This window comes from Mchenga conophoros, linkage group LG9 (genome assembly GCF_057382185.1).
Source record: "Mchenga conophoros isolate Kocher_MC1m ecotype Shallow Benthic linkage group LG9, M_conophoros_male_GT1.1, whole genome shotgun sequence".
Classification (NCBI taxonomy): Eukaryota; Metazoa; Chordata; class Actinopteri; order Cichliformes; family Cichlidae; genus Mchenga; species Mchenga conophoros.
Window position 1 is genome coordinate 36,328,035 of NC_140534.1, and position 24,714 is coordinate 36,352,748.

At 44.7% G+C, this 24,714-nt stretch overlaps 1 protein-coding gene across 9 annotated transcripts in view; it reads right to left on the reverse strand.

Moving 5' to 3' along the window:
• The window catches only part of LOC146567828 (receptor-type tyrosine-protein phosphatase mu-like), a 219,885-nt gene that overhangs the window by 43,892 nt on the left and 151,279 nt on the right, over nucleotides 1–24,714 (reverse strand). For 5 of the 9 annotated variants that reach the window (XM_085285667.1, XM_085285664.1, XM_085285662.1 and 2 more), the window contains 4 exons: nucleotides 20,442–20,560; nucleotides 18,774–18,848; nucleotides 10,789–10,815; nucleotides 6,723–6,913 (listed from right to left, as the gene is read on the reverse strand). In XM_085285667.1, the coding sequence (XP_085141793.1) occupies nucleotides 6,723–6,913; nucleotides 10,789–10,815; nucleotides 18,774–18,848; nucleotides 20,442–20,560 (412 nt within the window). The remainder of the gene's footprint in view (nucleotides 1–6,722; nucleotides 6,914–10,788; nucleotides 10,816–18,773; nucleotides 18,849–20,441; nucleotides 20,561–24,714) is intronic. The other 4 variants (XM_085285668.1, XM_085285661.1, XM_085285665.1 and 1 more) reach the window with 3 other exon arrangements.

Consider the following 24,714-nt stretch of genomic DNA (forward strand, 5'->3'; position numbering starts at 1 on the left):
CGTAGAAACTCCTGAGCATTGTCCGAAAGAGGACGGTCCCTTGTGGTGCCACTGTGTTGCTGATCACCTTGTCAGACACGCAATGTGGAAGACGCACATATTGTGGTCTTCTTGTCAGGTATTCAACAATCCAGGACACCAGAGAAGCATCCACCTGCATCGCTGTCATCTCCCAGGATGGTCGGCCTGATGGTGCTGAAAGTACTGGAAAAGTTAAAAAAACATGACCCTCACAGCGCTCGCCGGCTAGTCCAGATGGGCGTAGACACGATTGAGCAGGTAGATGATGCCGTCCTCAGCTCAAAGGCGGGGCCGGTAGGCAAAATGAAGGAGATCCTGATGTGGTCTGACTATGGGTCGGAGCTGGTCCAGAATCCAGTGATGGTCTTCATGCCATTCCACACCTCGCTCATTCTGTTCTGGTGAAGTTTCCACTCCAGCTTCGTCATGTAATTGTCCTTAGCCTCTCTGATCTTGTCCTTCAGCAACACCTGGATCCTTCTCAGTCTGAGCTGGAATAATGGAGTAGGTGCAAAAAGTTATGTAGTCAGTGAGGCTCAAAGAGTGTCTCCTCATCGGTCATCTCAAAACAGCCCTGTAGTTCTGCTAAGGCCTCCTCTGACCACCTCCATTACAGTTGGTACGTCCATGGGTCTGGCCAACAAGCCGGCAGGCATCAGAGCGATCAGCTGATCTCTGGAGTAATCAAAGCGTGTGGTGTAGCTGCTGCAATCCCATTCCTCAATGAAACTAACAGTTCCACAACAAGGAGAACAAAGACTTGCTCGACCCACATGTTTGAGAGAAAGCTATTAAAACAAAATAACACTAATACTAAGTAAAATAAAAAATAGAGAAAAAGTAGGAGAAACTGAAACAGGCTGCATGCAGGTTGACGAATGCGCAGTCATGCATATCAGGAATATTTTTGGATCAATGTTGTTTACATGATATATCTATGGTTTACATTTCTAAGTGTTGTTTATTTGCTGATGACTTTTTTGTTGTGGGAATTTTCAAGCTGCTTCTGGAAACAGGAAATGGTTGATCTGCTCTGTTCATGTTGGAAAAACAAAATGAATAATATTTGGAAACTGCTTGCTAAAATAACCACAGAAAAATGACAATGGATTCAAAACTGACATGAAACTAAATTCTTGGGAGTTATTTAGATAATTTATGTACAGTTTGCATTTTGCCAAAGCTGAAAAGTCTAAATCTATTTATTTTGTACAAAGTCAAAGACTTTGGCAACAATCTCCATGCCTTTAACATTATTCACTTATTGTTTTATGCAGAGGTGGGAAACACCCGACAAACATCAACTCAATGGCTTTATTACAAAAAAAGAAAAAGCCATATGAATGGTAACAAACAGACCTGAGTCACAAATCCATTCCTGATTCAACTAAATATGCTGAAACTCAAACATTTAGTAGATTATAACCTAATTCAAATGACATACAAAGCTTATAATGGTCAATTCCCACTTGACGTTCAGAATTTGTTCAAATATGGATAATAAATCCAAATGTAAAGGAAGTTGGAGTTTAGGTTAGGACCAGTGTGAAGGGTCTTTGTCAGGGGGTTAAACTTCCTGTGTTTCAATCATAGCTTAAAGAATTTGATTAATTTTTCTTATGCAATGATCTCTCTGTTTTGGATCAGGGTCTGTGTTATATAAGCTTTAGCTAAAACCTACATCTCTTTAGCTTGACATTGAATTTCTCTTGTTTAATCGTTTAATCTCTGAGGATATAAATGAAGCCAGTAAAGATAAAAAACTGTGTGAAACTACATCTTTTTGTACTAAAGCAGACGATCAGAGAAGCATAGCAGGTTTCCACTCGTGGTTTACAAGGATGGTTACCACAGAGACTGACAGGGGTGAGTCTGAGCTCACACTCAGCTACTGTGCTAATGTGTGTGCGTTACTGCCATATTGTCTCTAATCTAGTCGACAAGAACACAGGACAGTAAGAATCTGAAAACCAAGAAGACGTCTTACCTCGTTAAGCTGTCCGATCACATTAATTAGTAAAGGAGAAGCATGGAGGGAGATAACAGTCATGAGTGGGGCGCTCAGCTGGACAGCTGGGATTCAGTCATGAGCTCACGTGAACTGATTACTGCATCAATACTACAATCAAACCTAGGTTAAACCACAAAATCTGCTCTGAAACCCAGACTGGAATCAAGCTGGAACGAGACTGGACTCAGACTGGACACAAACTGGACACAGGCTGGACCTAGACTGGACACAAGCTGGACCCAGACTGGAATCAAGCTGGAACCAGACTGGACTCAAGCTGGATTCAAACTGGACACAGGCTGGACCCAGACTGGACACAGGCTGGACTCAAACTGGAATCAAACTGGAACCAGACTGGACTCAAACTGGACACAGGCTGGACACAGGCTGGACCCAGACTGGACTCAAACTGGACTCAGGCTGGAACCAGACTGGACTCAAGCTGGACTCAAACTGGACACAGGCTGGACCCAGACTGGACTCAAACTGGACACAGGCTGGAACTAGACTGGACTCAAGCTGGACTCAAACTGGACACATTCTGGAACCAGACTGGACTCAAGCTGGAACCAGACTGGACTCAAGCTGGATTCAAACTGGACACAGGCTGGACCCAGACTGGACACAGGCTTGAACCAGACTGGACTCAAGCTGGACTCAAACTGGACACAGGCTGGACCCAGACTGGACACAGGCTGGACTCAGGCTGGAACCAGACTGGACTCAAACTGGACACAAACTGGACACAGGCTGGACCCAGACTGGACTCAAGCTGGAACCAGACTGGACTCAAGCTGGACTCAAACTGGACACAGGCTGGACCCAGACTGGACACAGGCTGGACTCAGGCTGGAACCAGACTGGACTCAAACTGGACACAAACTGGACTCAGGCTGGACCCAGACTGGACTCAGGCTGGACTCAGGCTGGACCCAGACTGGACTCAGGCTGGAACCAGACTGGACTCAAACTGGACTCAAACTGGACTCAGGCTGGACCCAGACTGGACTCAAGCTGGACTCAAACTGGACCCAGACTGGACTCAGGCTGGAACCAGACTGGACTCAAACTGGACACAAACTGGACACAGGCTGGACCCAGACTGGACTCAAACTGGACCCAGACTGGACACAGGCTGGAACCAGACTGGACTCAAACTGGACACAAACTGGACACAGGCTGGACCCAGACTGGACTCAAACTGGAACCAGACTGGACACAGGTTGGACCCAGACTGGACTCAAGCTGGACTCAAACTGGACCCAGACTGGACTCAGGCTGGAACCAGACTGGACTCAAACTGGACACAAACTGGACACAGGCTGGACCCAGACTGGACTCAAACTGGACCCAGACTGGACACAGGTTGGACCCAGACTGGACTCAAGCTGGAACCAGACTGGACACAGGTTGGACCCAGACTGGACTGAAGCTGGAACCAGACTGGACTCAAACTGGACACAAACTGGACACAGGCTGGACCCAGACTGGACACAGGCTGGACTCAGGCTGGAACCAGACTGGACTCAAACTGGACACAAACTGGACTCAGGCTGGACCCATACTGGACTCAGGCTGGAACCAGACTGGACTCAAACTGGACACAAACTGGACACAGGCTGGACCCAGACTGGACACAGGCTGGACTCAGGCTGGAACCAGACTGGACTCAAACTGGACACAAACTGGACTCAGGCTGGAACCAGACTGGACTCAAGCTGGACTCAAAGTGGACCCAGACTGGACTCAGGCTGGAACCAGACTGGACTCAAGCTGGACTCAAACTGGACCCAGACTGGACTCAGGCTGGAACCAGACTGGACTCAAACTGGACACAAACTGGACACAGGCTGGACCCAGACTGGACTCAAACTGGACCCAGACTGGACACAGGTTGGACCCAGACTGGACTCACTTGTGGAAAAAAACTGGGCTGATTCATGTTTTTTAGAGGCTGCCATCACTGAACAGACGGATGGACGGAGAGTGAGACAGAAACACTGGAAGAACTCACTGCTAACTTTCTGCAAATGGAGGGTGAAAACATTCCCTGTGTGTGCGTGTTGTGTCTATGTGTGTGTGTGTGTGTGTGTACTCAGGATGTATAATGGATTAGCCCTGAGGGCAGCCCGCTAGCAGGCAACCAGAACTGAACATACACACACACACACACACACACACACACACACACACACACACACACACACACACACACACAAGCCATTCCCTGTTTTGGCCCATTAGCTGGAGGGAAGATCTATAATGTATGTGTGTGTGTGTGTCTGTATGTGTGTGGTTGTGTGTGTGTGGGGGGGGTTCAGGTAAGTAACATCCATTAGTAAGTTTTTCTCATGATGAAAATGGGTAAACATGTGTAGTGCGCGCGCGCACACACACACACACACACACACACACACACACACACACACACACACACACACACACACAGCTCACAACAGAAAGTCCCAAACTGGTGCTGTTAGTGAACATTATTTATTTATTTTATTTACTGTCTTCGTCTCCTGGTTATTGCTCCTCCTCCTCCTGCTCTCGCAGCCCTCATGCTCCTCATTACTCACTAACCCGCCTGCTCACAGATTAATAGACTTTTGATATAAATGATTAATTGTTTAGAGAGATTCTTTAGTTAGTAGCATTTTATGGAACTGACTCTGCTCCTTCATGTTTAATCACACTCTTCTGATTGGTCGGTTCTAAAGGCTAATAAAGCAATAATGAACAACAGTGAAATCATGTTTTAGAATCTAATGTGACAAAAGACAGAACAACTGTCACAGAGATGCCTGCAGAAAATCTGGAGCCAAATATAGTGTCACTGCTCAAAGTGACTGTGGGTTAGCTCAGGAGGATAGAACCCAGCTGGTGGTGTGGGTCTAAATGATGGTGTGGGTCTTACTGGTGGTCTCACTGGTGGTGTGGGTCTAATTGATGGTGTGAGTCTTAATGGTGGTCTTACTGGTGGTGTGGGTCTTACTGATGGCTTCACTGGTGGTGTGGGTCTAATTGATGGTGTGGGTCTTACTGGTGGTGTGGGTCTTACTGATGGTGTGGGTCTTAATGGTGGTCTTACTGGTGGTGTGGGTCTAACTGATGGTGTGGGTCTTAATGGTGGTCTTACTGGTGGTGTGGGTCTAACTGATGGTGTGGGTCTAACTGATGGTGTGGGTCTAATTGATGGTGTGGGTCTTAATGGTGGTCTTACTGGTGGTGTGGGTCTTAATGGTGGTCTTACTGGTGATGTGGGTCTAACTGATGGTGTGGGTCTAATTGATGGTGTGGGTCTTAATGGTGGTCTCACTGGTGGTGTGGGTCTAACTGATGGTCTCACTGGTGGTGTGGGTCTCACTTGCGTTGTGGGTCTTAATGGTGGTCTTACTGGTGGTGTGGGTCTAACTGATGGTGTGGGTCTTAATGGTGGTCTCACTGGTGGTGTGGGTCTAACTGATGGTGTGGGTCTTAATGGTGGTCTTACTGGTGGTGTGGGTCTAACTGATGGTGTGGGTCTTAATGGTGGTCTCACTGGTGGTGTGGGTCTAACTGATGGTGTGGGTCTTAATGGTGGTCTTACTGGTGATGTGGGTCTAACTGATGGTGTGGGTCTAATTGATGGTGTGGGTCTTAATGGTGGTCTCACTGGTGGTGTGGGTCTAACTGATGGTCTCACTGGTGGTGTGGGTCTCACTTGCGTTGTGGGTCTTAATGGTGGTCTTACTGGTGGTGTGGGTCTAACTGATGGTGTGGGTCTTAATGGTGGTCTTACTGGTGATGTGGGTCTAATTGATGGTGTGGGTCTTACTGGTAGTGTGGGTCTAATTGATGGTTTTGGTCTTACTGGTGGTGTGGGTCTTAATGGTGGTCTTACTGGTGATGTGGGTCTAACTGATGGTGTGGGTCTAATTGATGGTGTGGGTCTTAATGGTGGTCTCACTGGTGGTGTGGGTCTAACTGATGGTCTCACTGGTGGTGTGGGTCTCACTTGTGTTGTGGGTCTTAATGGTGGTCTTACTGGTGGTGTGGGTCTAACTGATGGTGTGGGTCTTAATGGTGGTCTCACTGGTGGTGTGGGTCTAACTAATGGTCTCACTGGTGGTGTGGGTCTCACTTGCGTTGTGGGTCTTACTGATGGTCTCACTGGGGGTGTGGGTCTAATTGATGGTGTGAGTCTTACTGGTGCTGTGGATCTTTAGTGGAAGTGTTTGGAACTTTTCTTTGAAGCTACAAATTCTGACAAACCAACATGATGAATGTTTCCACTAGAATTGAAAAAGCACTTCATAGCTCAGTGAAACCATGATGGAAGCAGACATTGAGACACACTGCCACCGAATGAAGGTGGAGGCTGACGGAGAGTCGTGGTGTTTCTCCGTTTCTTTGTGCTGAAAAAACAAGCTCAGCCCTAGCTCAGATTCACTAGCTCAGGTCCTGATCTTTCTGATGGTGTTGGCCTTATTGATGGTGTGGGTGTAACTGAAGGTGTGGGGTCTAGGTGTGGGTCCTGATGGAGGCGTGCAGGACTGTGGGCTTCACTTTGTAAACAAACACTTTTTTTTATGTCAACTTTTGTCAGTATTCACACCTGCCTCTGTCTGACCCCTCCCCCACAGCTGTGGATTGGATAAAAGTGTTTTTACTGTCAAACTGAAGAGGAAACTCAGAGTGTTGTCCTCACCTCATATTCCTCCTTGAAACCATAGCCCTCAGCACATTTCATCTGGGTGATGTGCTGCAGCAGGTCGGCCACTCGGATGGCCGGGTGCAGCTGTCCTGTCTGATACGGCAGCGCCTCCCTTTCAGAGTCCCGCTGCTTGTAGTGGGACTGGACCAGGCTACTGGTTTCACTGGTCATAGTGTGGCTGTCATCTGGAGGGAGGATAGAAGGAGAGGTGGGAGAGGGTGGACAGATCAGATTTAGGCTGCACAGACACATTTAAAAATATGAAGCTGGGATGGACCAGACCGACCCAGGCAGAACCAGGACATTAGCTCCAGTTCTAATGTTTCTTATTATGGAACTTGATAAATTTCACTTTCAGTTCTGTATCGGTTACATTTGAATTGTTCTGATTAAAGCTTAGCTTAATTTTGGACAGACTTTGTATGTTCACTTAAATACCTTTAAAAAATCTTCTAAATTCCTTCAAAGGTCAGCGATCACATTTACAGATCTGCTATTGAATCTGCTCATTAAATCCATCAATGCTACAGAGTGGCATATAAAGTTTAAATGAACCAGAAGGATTAAAGTTCCTGCTCACAAGCTGACATCGAGCTGAACAGGAGAAGATATGAGGCGAAGATAAGAGTGACTCTTCTGTACCACAGGGAAATGGACATCACAGTATCTGCAGCAAAAATGTGAACTGTTGATCTGACAGTTGAGAGAAGCAGCCTGGCTTCCACTGATCCAAGTTCAGAACTTTCTTAGCATATGAGGTAGGTAATCCTAAAATGCTGATAGATTTTTAAAACTTGTAGTGAAGCAGAAACTGCAGACTTCCTTTCACAGTCACGCTGTCTCTGTGTTTTTCATCAGTAACTTTATCGTCAGCAGGCAAACCAATGGGATTCTGTGTTTACAGCCAATCAATCGCAGCGTCCTGACCTCATGAAGCACAGACCGCTTTAATTTGTTTGGTCAAACCTTCTAACCTTCAGCTGCTGCTCTAACAAGTCTCAGTGAAAACTCGGACTTACAGAACACATCCAGCCACTGAAACCTGGACTCTGTGTATTATCAGTGGAAAGACTGGTTCTGTTAGATCATGTATTGGTATGAGTTGGTTACTTACTGGTTTTAGTTTTTCTTTACTGGATTAAATAGAAGCAACATTGAACAGAAGGACTGTTTTCACTTTTCGTGTTGGTCCATTTTTTCCCTGAATGTTAGAAACGGTGTTGTTCTTTCAGCCTCATGTACTAAACACAGCAGAAACATCTTAACCAGCCACCAGGACTGTTAGAAGACTACAGGGTGAAGCCATGATGTAACACAAACAACCTCAGATTACAAAACTGCTCAGGTGTTGGTTAATAATAATAATAATAATAACGTATACTTTATTGATCCCTGTGTGGAAAGTCCTCTCTGCATTTAACCCATTCACTCATTGAAGCAGTGGGCAGCCACCAATCTAATGCCCGGGTTAAACAGTAAAAGAGTGAACTTGGTGCTTCAATTTCATCGAGCCTGAATTTGACGGACGGCCTGAAAGAGTGAAGTCATACAAAGTCTGTCCAGAGTCTGTACTTTCCTTCAGTATGCCACTGATCTGTCCAAGGAGCCAACAGCAACACTAATGAATGACACACACAGATCACATGACATCAGATCACATGACTAGAGAGAGGATGGTGATTGTTGCTGGTTTCTTTTCACACTGCTGCCATGTCAAGTTCTTCAATAGTTCATTGCAGTTAATTGTAATATCAAGTACTGTTCTGGATCCAGTACATCATGGTCTGAGTACTGGTTCAGATCCAGTACAGCATGGTCTGAGTACTGGTCTAGAGGTGGTCCAGGTTCTTGGAGCTGCGGTGTGAAAAGAGGAAAGTTCAGAGTCCTGGAAATGAACAAACCTTTTTGGTAAACTGGTTTCTAATCAGAAACGTCCAGGACTCTGATGTGAACATTTCAGCAAAGACTTGGCTGACATACCTTCCACTATACTCTCTAACTCTGTTTTTATTGGCTAGTCTGGGGGCTGACTGACCAATCAGGAACTCTCTGTCATTTAAAGCCCAATCAGGTATGGTGAGGCCGAGAAGATGGGTGATGTAATGGAGGTGGCGAGTTGTGACTGAATGGACAAAACAACCACTATGACAAAAAAGGGAACCAATCAGATAAAGAGATGCAGAGCTAGAAGCTGATTGATTCAAGGTTACATGGTGGGAGGAGCTGGGGGTTGTAGCGTCACAATCTCACAGACGGTAAAAAAATGCATCATTGCCACGCTAACTGATGATGTCACAGCGGTGGTGGGTGTGGCTCCATGCTCAGTGGTGACAGACACCCCTCCCCAACATGAGCCCACCCTTTAGCCCCAAATTTAACCACTTACCATTAATGGGCACTTTACAAAGAGAAAGATGGAAAAGAAGAAGAAGACAGAGGAGACAGAGTTTAGGCAACAAATTTAGCTTTAGCCTGTTCTTAAGCTAACCTTCTGCTAACAAACAGCCAGCATGAATCAAACAAACAGCTAGAAGTAGTTCTATTTGCATTGGTAGCAGCTAGCATTTAGGGTAACCTAGCTACCCTTGCTAACTGTACCCTGAGTGCAGGACTGGTAGCCTTGGCTAACGTCAGCATCCCTTGCCTGAAGACCGATTAGCTAGCCTGAGGAGAGAGGAGAAAAGGGGAATTTATGAAACAGTGCTTACTAATAGCCTTCTATTCTGTGGACGCTTAGCTGAATCAAGTGCAGAAGTTTCACTGAAACTTGGAGCCGGGTCCACTGTTCCCCATGTAGATGTTCCTGTCCCTAACACTGCGTTTGGGTAGAACGTCACCTGTTTCTAGTCAAAATCCTTTAGAGATACTATCGATTTAATTTGACCACAGCCCTAATCACTGCTCAAGGACAGAAAGACTCTCTGACAGGTTCCCACAACATGTCCCAAACAGAGCTGGAGAATATGTGTTCCATGTGTTCTTTAACTACCAGATACACCTGGGAAAGTGTTTACAGTAAAACAGCCACCGTTTGTTTCCCAAGAGCCAAGCAAATCTCAGGTTAAATCTGAGGAAGAATAAAGTATACAAGGTCTGTGAGCCGAGCTCGGCTGCTTTCATTTCTGTGATCTGAAATAATGACGTGCCTACAACATGCGTATCAATATTTTCAGACTAAAAACACCGAAGAGCTGAAGAAGCGAAAGTCCTCAAAGATATGGATCGTCCACAGAAAACGTGTGCTCATGAGGTGTGGTAATTGCATTTGTGTTTAGTTATTCTTGATAGCATGAGTGATTATCAATGATATAACTGAGACTGAATAAATCTGTCACTTGCCACGCCTCTAATATTTTAAATAACTGATAAAAATGAAGCCAAGGATTAGGATTCTTCTCAGCTGCAGCCAGACTCTGGGTAAATGTTCACATCACATATAATAATATATTAATAAGTAATCAGTTTATTAATATAAACTTTTGGTTTTCCTCCCCCCAGTCCACGTGGCGTGTTGTGCCCATGCAGAGGTTGGAAGTCACAGACAGACGTGACGTCAACACAACACGCAGGAATGTTGTGGATGCGGGGATGGAGTGAAGCCCACCATCAAGTTTCAAAAACAACAAAACCAAAACAGATAAATGCACAAATTTAATCCATTATGAAAGGAAAATAATAATAAAATAAATGTTAATTTAATATAAAGGCAAATAAAAATTCTATTTTAATCAATTAAACTAAAAAACATACAAATTGACAGAAAGAAGAGTATAAATGAGAACGTTATGATCTGAAACAAAATTGTACTTGTAAAAGATGAAGGAACAAGATAACAAAAACAAGATTCCAAAAGGAGGAAAGAACCAAAAGCAGCCCAACGAGAAGCAAGCAGGGATGGATGGAAGTCAGAATATCTGTCCTTCTGTCTCTCGTCTCCTCTCACCTGTCTCTCTATTCTAGGCCTCAGCTCTGTCCACTTCCTACCATCTGACTGCCCCTTTCCTGTCTGTCTACCTGTGCACATCTGGCCTATCGAAGAAACAGAGGAAAGGTGTCTCACCCAGAATGGCTGTCGGTACGAAGGGATCTGCCATCAGGACACAGCAGCATACAGACAGATGGACAGACAGGACAAAAGAAGAAGAGAAAAGAAGAAGAAGACCAGTCAGCTCGCTACATGTCTGCAGGCAAAACATCGGCTCAATTTTGGCTAACTGATGTGCGAACACCAGCTGTCAGGTGAATATTAGGCTCGTGGTAGATGAATGTTGGTTGAGAGTATAGTTAATGTTGACTAAATGGTTGAAATGCATCAGCTGGATGTTGGCTGACTGCTGGATGAATGTTAACTATTTAAATGGCAGCTAAATGTCTGGTGAGTACTGGGCTTCAGGTGAATGAGCCACAAGGTTCGAAGCCTAAGTTTGAAGCCTAATCTTAAAAGTAGAGATAGTGTCTGTCTCCTGAATCCAAACTGGAAGCTGGTTCCACAGAAGAGGGGCCTGAAAACTGAAGGCTCTGCCTCCCATTCTACTTTTAAATACTCTAGGAACAACAAGTAGGCCTGCAGAGCGAGAGCGAAGCGCTCTAATAGGGTGATATGGTACTACAAGGTCATTAAGATAAGATGGGGCCTGATTATTTAAGACCTTGTATTTTAGAGATGTTGTTTGGTATGCACATTGAAGGACATATCCTGAATGGAATTAATAAAGATAGATTGATCTAATTTAAAGTGGAAATGCTAGATTGAAGCTAGATTGAAGAAATATGTAAATTTCTACCTTATCATGGTGGAGGGGGTTTGTGTGTCCCAGGGATCCTGTGGGCTATGTTGCTGGGGGGCTTTTGCCCACTGGTAGAGTCTACCATGGCACAGACAAAGAGCCATTCAGAAGACTCTGAATGCGTGTTACCAGGGCCCCGCCTGGAGGCAGACCTGGAGAGTCTGCCCAAGACACAGTGCCTGGTGGCCAGCCCTTAGCTCATGGGCCCTCGCTGGGCGCAGCCCCGAGGGGGGACATGGGCCCATCCCCCTTTAGGCCCACCACGCATAGGAGGGGTTGTAGGGGTTGGGTGCAGTATGTACTTGGTGCTGGCCAAGCGGCCTAGCCAGACCAATCAATGCTCCTGAGGATGGCAACTGGGACGTGGAACATCACCTCTCTGGTGGGAAAGGACCTGAGCTAGTGAATGAGATTGAGATGCACCAGCTAGATATAGTCCAGCTCACCTCAACGCAGGCTGATGATCGATTGTGTAATCATATCATCAGATCTACGACCACATGTCCTGGACACTCGAGCGAAGAGAGAGGCTGAGATGTAGGGCTTTGCGATATGACGAAATATATCAGATGATGAAATTAAAATCGTTTTATATTATAATCGTATATAATCGTTTGTTTCGTGGTGTCGCAAAATCCACTTTGGTGGATGCAGGCAGAGAAAATCCCAGCATGGTCAGTGAAGACGAGGCAGAACCAGTTTGCTCAAACAGAAGGAGCAGTCCAAACAAATGGAGGACCTTAAAGGAGTGGTCACCTCTGTTGCATGGACATGGTTTGGTTATGAACAGTCTGACTGACATGGACCAGAAAACTGTACTATGCAAATGATGGCACTAACGAGGCCCCACTACAGACTCGAACACGGCAAACCTCTCTTTCAAGAATGACATGACAGAGTGTGGAGAGAGTTCACGGTGCTCCAAATAAACCTTAGACTCAAACGTCAGAACAGGCTTTTCCCCGCAGCACGTGTAACATATGTGTTAAATACTTGTGAATTTCACCCAAAACACATTTTTTTTTGGATTAAATATGTCATTTTTGCATCTCAATCTCCTACCTGTGTGATCTGAGTCTGTGTGCGTTCGTGTGTGCACGGTGCGTGGTGACGTAGGCGCGTGCATGTGTGTCCCGGTCACAGCTCCTTTCAGCATGGCCGGAGGTAAGTCACTGCCACGTTGCTCTCAGCTAATTAAAGTTTGTTCAGATCCCAAGCTGCAATGTGAATACAGCCGAACCGCCGCGTTTTTGTTTGTCATTAAGAGACTCATTCGGGATAAGTTTTGTGGAGGGCGGAGTTCACTAATATACACTTATAATGAGTTTTAGCCGAGAACGCAGCTAAAATGCTAGCATGCTAAGTTAGCCTGATCGCTAGCGGCTTGAGAGGGTATTCGTGGAAGTCTTTTTTTTAACAGCATGCACTCTTTTTTTCCTTCGTCAGGGGAGGTGTACTGGCAGGCGCGTGACACACACAGAACAGACACTTACAGTGGGGCAAAAAAGTATTTAGTCAGCCACCGATTGTGCAAGTTCCCCCACCTAAAATGATGACAGAGGTCAGTAATTTGCACCAGAGGTACACTTCAACTGTGAGAGACAGAATGTGAAAAAAAATCCATGAATCCACATGGTAGGATTTGTAAAGAATTTATTCGTAAATCAGGGTGGAAAATAAGTATTTGGTCAATAACAAAAATACAACTCAATACTTTGTAACATAACCTTTGTTGGCAATAACAGAGGTCAAACGTTTACTATAGGTCTTTACCAGGTTTGCACACACAGTAGCTGGTATTTTGGCCCATTCCTCCATGCAGATCTTCTCGAGAGCAGTGATGTTTTGGGGCTGTCGCCGAGCAACACGGACTTTCAACTCCCGCCACAGATTTTCTATGGGGTTGAGGTCTGGAGACTGGCTAGGCCACTCCAGGACTTTCAAATGCTTCTTACGGAGCCACTCCTTTGTTGCCCGGGCGGTGTGTTTTGGATCATTGTCATGTTGGAAGACCCAGCCTCGTTTCATCTTCAAAGTTCTCACTGATGGAAGGAGGTTTTGGCTCAAAATCTCACGATACATGGCCCCATTCATTCTGTCCTTAACACGGATCAGTCGTCCTGTCCCCTTGGCAGAAAAACAGCCTCATAGCATGATGTTTCCACCCCCATGCTTCACAGTAGGTATGGTGTTCTTGGGATGCAACTCAGTATTCTTCTTCCTCCAAACATGACGAGTTGAGTTTATACCAGAAAGTTCTACTTTGGTTTCATCTGACCACATGACATTCTCCCAATCCTCTGCTGTATCATCCATGTGCTCTCTGGCAAACTTCAGACGGGCCTGGACATGCACTGGCTTCAGCAGCGGAACACGTCTGGCACTGCGGGATTTGATTCCCTGCCGTTGTAGTGTGTTACTGATGGTGACCTTTGTTACTTTGGTCCCAGCTCTCTGCAGGTCATTCACCAGGTCCCCCCGTGTGGTTCTGGGATCTTTGCTCACCGTTCTCATGATCATTTTGACCCCACGGGATGAGATCTTGCGTGGAGCCCCAGATCGAGGGAGATTATCAGTGGTCTTGTATGTCTTCCATTTTCTGATGATTGCTCCCACAGTTGATTTTTTCACACCAAGCTGCTTGCCTATTGTAGATTCACTCTTCCCAGTCTGGTGCAGGTCTACAATACTTTTCCTGGTGTCCTTCGAAAGCTCTTTGGTCTTGGCCATGGCGGAGTTTGGAGTCTGACTGTTTGAGGCTGTGGACAGGTGTCTTTTATACAGATGATGAGTTCAAACAGGTGCCATTCATACAGGTAACGAGTGGGGGACAGAAAAGCTTCTTACAGAAGACGTTACAGGTCTGTGAGAGCCAGAGATTTTCCTTGTTTGAGGTGACCAAATACTTATTTTCCACCCTAATTTACGAATAAATTCTTTACAAATCCTACCATGTGGATTCATGGATTTTTTTTTCACATTCTGTCTCTCACAGTTGAAGTGTAGCTCTGGTGCAAATTACTGACCTCTGTCATCATTTTAAGTGGGGGAACATGCACAATCGGTGGCTGACTAAATACTTTTTTGCCCCACTGTATTTCTGTGTTGCAGGTACGGAGATGTTCTTATGTTTTGGAGATGCAGTCTTTCATTCATTGTTTTTATAAGTACAGTGTTGTATTGCCTGTTAGATGGCGGTTATTAATATAATTGTACTGAAGTATAATGTTTGAACTATAAGCACTAGAATATTGGGTCCTGGTGATTGAATTGTATTTATCTGACTGTTTATTTGTTTTTGAATTATTTTGTTTATTGTTCTTATAAATTGTTTTTGATGATTTTTCAGTGACATATTATTTATTTTGTGCTTTTTGTTTTTGAGAGCTTAAGTTAATGTTTTAAAACAATTTGTTGTATTTGATTTATTATATTATTGTAGTGTTAATGAAGCTGCAGACACAGCTGCTTTCAGCATGGCCGGAGGAGAGGTGTACTGGCAGTCGCGTGACACACACAGATCAGACACATATTTCTGTGTTGCAGATGTGCAGTGAAGAGCCAAAGACCCAGTATTGTCTCCTGCCTCTTACTTTCACGCCAGAACACAACGCAATGACGGGCGTAACACATGAACAGGTTACACACGCCCTGTAATAAATACTCACAAGGAAAATGGCAGCAACTTACAACTTGGTGGTAAGTTGGATAAGGTGGAAAGGGACGACGGTGGATAGACCTGTAAATACCTCAGAGTACACACTAACTGGACTGGGTTAAAAACACCAGTGCACGCTAAAGGAAGGGCCAGACTCTGTTTTCAGAGGCAGTTGAGGTCTGCAACATCTACCGGACAATGCTCAGGATTTTCTGTGAGGGTGCTGTGGTCAGTGTTGTCCTCTACAGTGTTGCATGCTGGGGCAGCAGGTTGAGGGTCACATGTTCAGTGAGAGACTGAGATGACCCATAATGCACCACTGAATGACACAGGAAAGGATTCCTTCCTGTGGATATCTTTGTACAACTCCTAACTACTTTGTACAACTCCTAACTACTGTAGTGTGTACTGTGCAATAGTTACACACCCTTAATATCTGCAGGGGGGGATGACACTCTTCAGCCTCCCGGGGAAAGAATAAATATGTGGTTTACTCTTTAGCCTATCAAGGGTATTTAAGGGTGTGTGCCCACAGTCTACATGCATTTTGTGGACTTGGAGAAGTCCTCTGAGTATGCTTTGTGAGGCACTTCGGAGTATGGGGTGTCTGGCCCACTGCAATGAGCTATTTGGTCCTTATACAAGAAAGAGCTTGGTCCACATTGTCAGCTCGGTCATCGATTTTTTTTGACAAAATATCCGGGTGTAGCCAAACTACTTCTACTCGGGTGGAGTCAGAATCTCGTCACTGCTTTTTGCAGATGATGGGGGCTCTGTTGTCTTCATCAGGTGGTGGCCTCCAGCTCACACTGAAAATCAGCACCTCCAAGTCTGAGGCCATGGTCCTCAGCTGGAAAAGGGTGGAGTGCCTGCTCCGGGTCAGGGAGGAGGAGTTTAAGTATCTCAGGTTCTTGTTCACGAGTGAGGGGAGCGGGAGGACTGAGCTGTACCAGTCCATCATGGTAAAGAGAGAGCTAAGCTTAAAAGCCGAGTGTTTCTGGTGGATCTACGTTCCAACCCTTACCAATGGTAACAAGCTTTGGGTAGTGACTGAAAGAATGAGGTCGCTAATGCAAGTGGAAATGATCTTTCTCCAGAGGTTGGCTGGCCTTTCCCTTAGAGATAGAGATGGGCTCAGCCATCCAGGAGGAGCTCAGAGTAGAGCCACTACTCTAGATTTAAAGGAGCCAGTTAAGGTGGTTCGGGCATCTGACTAGGATGCCTCCTCGGCGCCTCCTGGTGTTCTGGATTTTTGCTACCGAGAAAAGGCCCCGGGGCAGACCCAGGCTACTCTGGAGAGATTGCGTCTCTTGGCTGGCTTCTGTGTTCCCCAGATAAGGAGGTGGCTGGGGAGAGCGAGGTCTGGCCTTATCTTCTTTGGCTGCTGGCCCTGAGACCCAGCCTCGGATAAACTTTTCAGAACATGTTTAGCTTACGAGTTATGTGCTTATCAGATAAAATTGAATTGAATTATCTGAGGTATACTAGGGAGTGAAGTTTTCTTTTTCATAGGAGCTACAGTATCCAGAGTTGTACCCAATGAGGCCATAACACTATTAACAAGATGAGTCACATCTGTAGGAGTAGCGTTAGGTAGCTGTTCTGCAGTGTGTTGGCACAAGGCTTTGAAGAAGGTAAGAGTGGAGGAACTGCATCATTTAATTTAGTTACATTGAGCTGAGAAAGACATCTACTGTAATGAATCCCCACTATTGTAATGAATTATTGTCAATCTAAATGTTAGTGTTGTTGGCTGGATGTCTGGGGAATGCTAATATTAGCACACAGGGACTGATAGTCGTCCAAATGCCTCTGAGAATCTGTGTGGCATTTTTGTGTACAGGTGTAAGGAGAGGAACCAGCAGGTTGAGGTAGGGCTGCTCGATTATGGCAAAAATGATAATCACAATTATTTTCACTGAAATTGAGATCTCGATTATTTGACGATATTTATTTAACCCTTTAAGACCTACCATAGAACCAAGTCCGCCAGAGCTTATATTATTTTTTTTACATGTTGTAGTGCCATTTGTGGGAGCATTTCAAGTTGCTATACATCAATACAACTGTTATAGCCCATATTTTAATAATATGTATGCATTAAGTCCATAGTAACTACATTCATTGCAAAAAAGTGCAATAAACTACAAAAAAATTGAAAATCGTTTTTGGTTTTTTTTTTTACATATATTTCTACTTGGGGAAATTTAAGAGGCTTATCCCTCAAAACTTCAAATACAAAAAAGTTGCAAAAAATAGTTTACAACAACAGGGAATTTATTTTGAGTGTCTTCATAGTTTTATTTTGGAGATACAGCAATTTTTATATACACTGCAGGAAAAACGAAAAAACAATCCTATGATGCAAATTTGCAAAGAAAACAGCACGTGCATCAAAATAAACTATTTCCAGCAGTGCAATTCGAGTTCTAAGCATCCCAGCAACTATTCAGAAAAGTATAGAGTCAAACATGACTTATAAAAACACCAGTATAGGCTTTTAAGGCCTACAAGTAAAAAACTACATTTTCCACGAAAATGACGTCACTTCCGGTTTCGGACAGGAACTGGCGGACATGCTATAGTTCGAGTTGACTCTTTTTCAATGTGGGAAGTGTTACGAACAGCTGATCGGATCGGCAAAGCGTGTTTCTGGAATATTATGTTTTTGTTCCTGCAAGCGCTTTTTATGCAATTTTTGCAAAGCTATATGTGGAAGGAAACCGTGACCTAGGACAAGCTGATGACATAAGATGTAAGTACAACTCCTCTGGTTTCATATGCAAAACAAATTATTGCGCTAGCTTACATGGTTCCGGTTCTACAGGGATTTAAAGCGTTAACAATAACAATGTATTGAATACTGACTTTAAAAAATAATATAAAATAGTGTGCAAATACTGAACAGTGCAAATGTTTGCAATATAAAATATAAATGAAAAATGTAAACATCTATGTTTAGTGAACTTTGCAGTGTTGCTCTGTGGTGCAGCTATGACACCGTAGCAAAGTTTACACACTGTGTCTACTTGATCCACGTCTGACTCCGCGAATCCATGTTTCCACACCACTGAAGTTTTTTTTTTACCTCTCTTTTCAACCAACGGCAGTCACTCTCCTCTCCAAATAACTTCTGCTTAGCTTTCCGAGCTTCCCTTGGGTCCTCTTAATTGTTGTGATGTGTGTTCAAAATGCAAAGAGGTGCGCTTGATTTGCCACACGGAGCAGCACGAGAGTAAAGCACGAGGGAGGGGCTAATAATCGGCTCAGTCATTTTTAATGATCGTTGAAAGCCCAGATCGTAATCGTGATTAAAATTCAATTAATTGAGCAGCCCTAGGTGGAGGCTCATGCAGATGAAGCAGTGTAAAAACAGCCGACAGTGGAAGACGTGTCTCTGAGACTCATCAAAGAACTGTTGCTGGTGTGCAGTAAGTGCCTGCAGTGACTGTTTGCTTGTTCAGCATCGATCTTCATGCATCTGGTGGACACTGGTCCCTGCTGCACATCTGAGACAGTCTGAGACAGTCTGCCTCCTTTTACAAATGAAAACATTGACAGCAGTTTTTATGTCAACAGGAGGCATCTCAGTGTTTTTACCTGGGTAGTAGGAGTTTGCTACGGAGGTGCTGATGGTGTTTGTCTTCAGGGTGAAGGAGGACGGAGATGAAACAGCTGCATAGAGGAAACAGAAACGCAGCCTTAAAGTTTCCTGCTTCTTCCATTTTACAGTCACTGATTCACCCATCGCCCTGCCTGCAACTTCATAAGGAAAGTCTCAGCGATGGTTAATTATTGCTTCATTTATGTTAGCAGCACACCAGCAGCATGTTAGCAGTACGTTAGCATGGCATTAGCAGCATGCTAGCAGGGCATTAGCAGCATGCTAGCATGGCATTAGCAGCACATTAGCAGGGCATTAGCAGGGCATTAGCAGCACGTTAGCAGTATGTTAGCATGGCATTAGCAGCACGTTAGCAGCTGGTTAGCAGTATGTTAGCATCGCATTAGCAGCAGTATAGCAACAGCTTAGCATTGCATTAGCAGCAGTTTAACAACAGCTTAGCACGGCATTAGCATGTTAGCAGTATGTTAGAAGGGCATTAGGACTGTTTGCAGAGACCAAGCTGTAATCCTCAGTACTCCTTTATGAATTACTTGTACCTGGAGTTTGACCCATGATTTGAAATTGTTGCTCAGCTGTTTAATGAACACTGGGTTTCTATTTTAATAAAAGTCAGAGTTACTAGAGATTTGCAGCACTTCTTTTATAATTTTTTATTGTCACTTGAATCTTTTCTGATTGTATTAGATGATTTCAGTTTCAGACAGTCTTCTGTTTGTGGTCGTAAAGCCACAGACTTTCAGCCGTCTCAGTCTGAGCACACAGATGGACCAAAACCTTCACTGGATCTTTGGTCTGGAAGATTTGAGCAGATCAATAAAGAGCATAACTTTTTATTTCAGTTACACTGATTTGTAGTTTTAGCTTTACTTAATAACCAGAATGATGCTGGAGGAGAGGTCTGTTAGCCTGGTTTGTTGTGAGCAGCTCTTCCCTTGTTGTCGTCTACTGACTGAGCCAAAGATGACGTTTGACTGATCTTCTTGTTTTCGGCCGCAGCTACACGCCTGAGACTCTCATGGTTAAATTAAATCAGAGGCTCCTGTAAGCTGACATGGTTTCAGGGCCTGTGGTGTTTGATGTCTGTGCTTAATTTAAATCGTCTCCTACAGGGAGGCGCTCGCAGCTGCACGCCGTGCTCCAGAATAAAGAGGAAGACGGCGAGCAGAGGAGCCTGGGGGGAAGGGTGCCGCCTTGCCCTCTGACGGCCGCTACGCTGCGATAAAACATCGCCTCCTTCAGCTCACGGCAGGAAGGACGAGGACGCCACCTGCTTGGGTTTGAGCTTGTCTTCTTTCAGGTTGGTCGGCGTCCTAAGCCATGCAGCAAAAACATAGGATTTCACTGTTGCCGTGGAAACCGAGTCAGAACACGAAGTCATGGAATGACCGACCACACCACAGCCTGAGCTCCTCCCTCGACTCACTGCTATCGTTTAGATACGGGATTATCACGTCATGAAATATCAGCGAAATGATCTTTCTTTGAAAGAAAACGTCTCGACTCGGGGAGCGTTTGCAGATCAGTCTGCGTCGTCTGTGCAACCTGTGGGTGAGCGACTCTGTCACCGAGTCTTTGTCTCACCCGCTTGTCAGAGATAGGATTAGGGATAGCATTTGTGTGCGTCGCGTGCATGTACTCACTGCGTCCGTTCAGCGTGTGCACATGCGTGTCCACCATGGTGGTGTGCTGGGAGTTGTTCACCATCAGGGTCATTTCCTGTCTGGAGCTCAGAGTTTCCTTCCTCTTCTTCGCCAACTTCCTGCCGACACACAAAAAAGCTGAAGTTTCAATAAAGTTTTCTTCCCTCAAACTCTGATTTTTCTTTTTTTATTATCTATTAAGGTGGTATGAACAAGGTTGTTTTTTGGCACTTAAGGTGATATGAGAGAGATTTTATAGCTGTATTATCTCCATTAAGGTGAGACAGATGGTGTTTGGGTTTAAGGCGGTATGGAGTAACTTACATTCCTGCTGTGTGAACACATTTTTTTTCTTTTAAGGTGGTAAGAGTTTTCTCTGTGAAGCCATGTGTTAAGGCAGCATGAGCAGATGCTTCTCAGTTAAAGTGGAATAAGTGAGAGTTTCCAATGTGCCATTTGTCTTTTAAGGTGGAATGAAGGCTTTGCATTTGTTAGATCAGCAGGCTCTTAAGGTGGTCTGAATGGAGCTCCTTTAATGAGCCGTACCTAAAGTGGAAGCTGTGCTGTAAACCTGTGAGTGATGCTTTTTAAATTTACGAGTCATTAAACGTCGCTTGCTGCTCCATCGTTACTCCTCTCACACTCAGAGCATCACTACTAACCTCTGAGACATTTTTTTGAATATTTGGTCAAATTTAAAAGCTTGTGAGTGACATTTCAGCTCAAAGACCATTCAACTCTTTGATTCTTCTGCAGTTCTTCTGAAAGTGAGACGAGTTTTGTTAGAGGAGCTTAAATGAGAAGCGATGCTGGGGCTTCACTTTGTTCTGTTTGTGTGTGTGTTGTGTAACCACTGCAGAGGAAAAGCATCTTTAAACGACTAAAGCATCCTCGCATCCGTCCATCGTCTGTATTTTCTCTCTTTCTATTCTGAGTCTGAATAAAGAAAATGCATTTGTCCGATTGCACACAGGCACACACACACACACAAGCACACACACACTGAAAAGTCTAACCCTAACCTGAAAAACGCTGCCATGTAAAAATAAAAGTAAAAGCGAGCTTTTAAACTGGAAGGAAGACATCAGTGAATGCTGCTGTGTACGCATCGAGGTTAAGATGGAGGACAGCAAAAGCGCCCCGAGGCAAGGTGCTGCCCTCCTCCCCCTCATGTCTCATTTCTCTTCTTCTTCTGTGGTTCAGGCAGACAGTAAAAACCTGCAGCGTTTCTTCTTCTCTGATTCAGACCTGAACAAACAAACGTCTGCAGCACAAAATCCTGATTTACTGCAGAAAGACGATGAAAAAGCAGCACGTCTGAGAGGGTCTGTGACACGGTCCAATCGCATCAGCCGGCTGCTTTAAACAGGCTGCATGAACGAGGCGAAGGGCATAGCCACAGAGGCCGCGCCCCTAATAATGCAAACTTTAAGCTTTAGTGCAATTTAAGTGAGTTATAAAATACTGATGTTATGAAATGATCTCCATAGAGACCAATCAGTTCATTTATCAGGCTGCAAACATGATTTGAACATGAAGTCTATGGGGACTGACTCACTGATGCCTCTGCTGGGCGTCAGAGGAACTGCAGGCTCTGGAGTTTCAGCGTTAAGAGATCGGCAGCGTTAGGTGCAACTGTAACTGTAATCACATAACATTTTTCAGTAACTGTACTACATTCAGTAAAGACATTAATTACAATCATGTTGTTATGTTCATCACGAGGTGCTGCTGCTATCTGCACTTAAATAAGAAAATAAAACGTCAAACATCAGTTTGTGTGTGGTAAAGCTGAGAGCTGCTGACCCCAGCCCAGCAGCCAGAGCCTGAATGTTAACAGGTACTGTAAAATCACCATGGCAACCACTCTGAAGTGGCATTAAGCTGTTTTTTATCTTTGCTTTCTGTCACCGACTTTGCCCATCCATCCGTGTACTGTCTGTCAATCTCAGGCTCCACCCTCCCCTCACTATTGAACAGGGCTGGACTGGGACAAAAAATCAGCCCGGGCATTTGACTAGAGACCGGCCCACCAGGTATTATAGGAAAAACCATAAAGCCTTTGAATGAAAACAAACGTCATTGTGACAGTGATGTACACTGTCTTGTTGGTACATATGTATCAGTCTAATAAACTTAAACCTACACCATCCTCCCTGTTCTGGTATTCTAAACAGTACTTGGCCGAAACCCAAAGACTGCTTGGTCGAGTTAACCTCCTGAACTATCTACAACACATGGTGAAAACCTGAAATTAAGACAGAGAAGACTAGAGGTGAGACATGACCATTACTGAATATTAAAAATAACAGATTTTGTGATATTTTCTAGGGGTGCAACGATACACAAAATTCACGGTTCGGTTCGGTTCGATACTTTGGTGTCACAGTTCGATATTTTTTCGATACAAAAAAAATGTTCATGCCTTTTTAAATTTGTCATTTATTAAAATTATAAATATATATTTTAACTCAAAAGTACAGTTTTTAAATTTAACCCTAACCCTTGTGCGTGTTTTTTATTTTGACAGCGAATGCGCACCTGCGGACCACTTATGTGCAGCCCTGGTTATTTAGCTCATCATATTGCAGCCACAGAAATTCTTTTGTCCATGAAACCATAAAGCTGCACTTTCTTTTTGCCTTATAGTCTGATTTGTCATAACTTCTCCGTTTTGTGGTAAGCTTTTCTTTGGCTGTCACTTCTTCACCCTGACCTGTCTTATTTGGCTCAGCAGAACTAAAATATATATCCTGCTGCTTTTACACACACACATAACAGTCAGCGATTCTCTGCGCGATCAACCTCTCACATGTTTAAGCTGCGGGAGATTTCACTTGTCATGTTTGCATAGTAAGCTAATGATTAATAAGACGATATCAGAGGAATTTGTGCGCAAATTATCATCACTCACAGATCAGTGCTGTCGCTCTCTATACACAGTTCACACGATTGCAAAGTGAAAGCAAAGAACAAGCGCAAATTCAAACGCGATTTCAATATGTCACATATTGACAGTGGCTCACCGATGCCAATGACATAATTACCCAGCTACATTTCCGAAAGAAAGCAAAAGCATTGACATATATTTTTCCTTCCTACAATAGCCCGACGGGCAGGGAAGAGATAGATTTTGGTAGCCCGACTGGAAAAATCGCTAGCTCCAGGACGTCGGGCTAGCGATATTGCGAGCCCTGTATCTGATTGAGGAATCACTCAACTTTGGAAAAGAGAGTTTATTACAGAGAAATGTCTCTTTCCAAAATAAAAGCTATACTATCCGCTTCTTCTGGGCTATATTCTCAGCAGCATATTGTAGCGGGTCAGGGCTGTTCGGGGTTCTGTTTGTACAGTTATGTTTTGTTTATGTTGCCATAGTGACGGGTGACGCCCTCTCGCTGCGACGGTGTGTCCTTCCGGGGTCAGAGGGCGCCCTGTGAGTTGTTGTTGTTGCTGTGCGGTTGCCGCGCTGAGCAGTTAGCTAGCGGCAGTGTTCTTCTGCAGATGTCAATAAACGGCTGTGCTCCCTGGCTAGCTCACGGGAAGCAAGACCAAATGACACCTCCGTCTCCTCCTTGTCTGAGCTCGCCACAATATTAAACATATCAGGTCCCCATAAGGAGAATCCTGTGCTAACGGCTGTCTAAATGACTCGGGTAAAGTTTGTAGCATGCATGCTTGTTGTTTTTGTCTGCTTCCACTTGTCTTTGCACTAGGATGATGTCAGCGTAAATGTGCAGTCATATTCGTTGTGTTCCCACTAGTGCTTTCAGGTTAATCTCGTTGAAATGACCTTAACGCCACAACACGGCAAATCTCCGTTAACGAGCTACCGCCGATCGCCCCGTGCATGGGGCTAGACGGCCAACACGTTAACGAGCTAACTGCGCTAACACACTAGTTCCCAACCATGTAATTGAGCATTGCATGGCACATCCAACATACTGTTTTACTTTAGTCCATGACTCGCTTACCTTCAGGGTCATACGTAACATGAAAACCAAAATAATTCCAAACGCCAGATCTGAATGAGGGTGGGGGGGGTCCATGTTGTAAGGAGAGCTTAACTTCTGTCTCGCTAGCTTGCCCTGCGCTCTTCCTTCTGACGATGCTGTCTGTGTTGAGCGCTCAGTGAATCTGCGTTTGACTGCTCCGCCTAGGCTGCACTGTCGACCCTAGGCGGAGCAGTCGAACGCAGATTCACTGAGCGCTCAACACAGACAGCATCGTCAGAAGGAAAGTTGATAAAATAAATGACAAATGTTGTATTGTT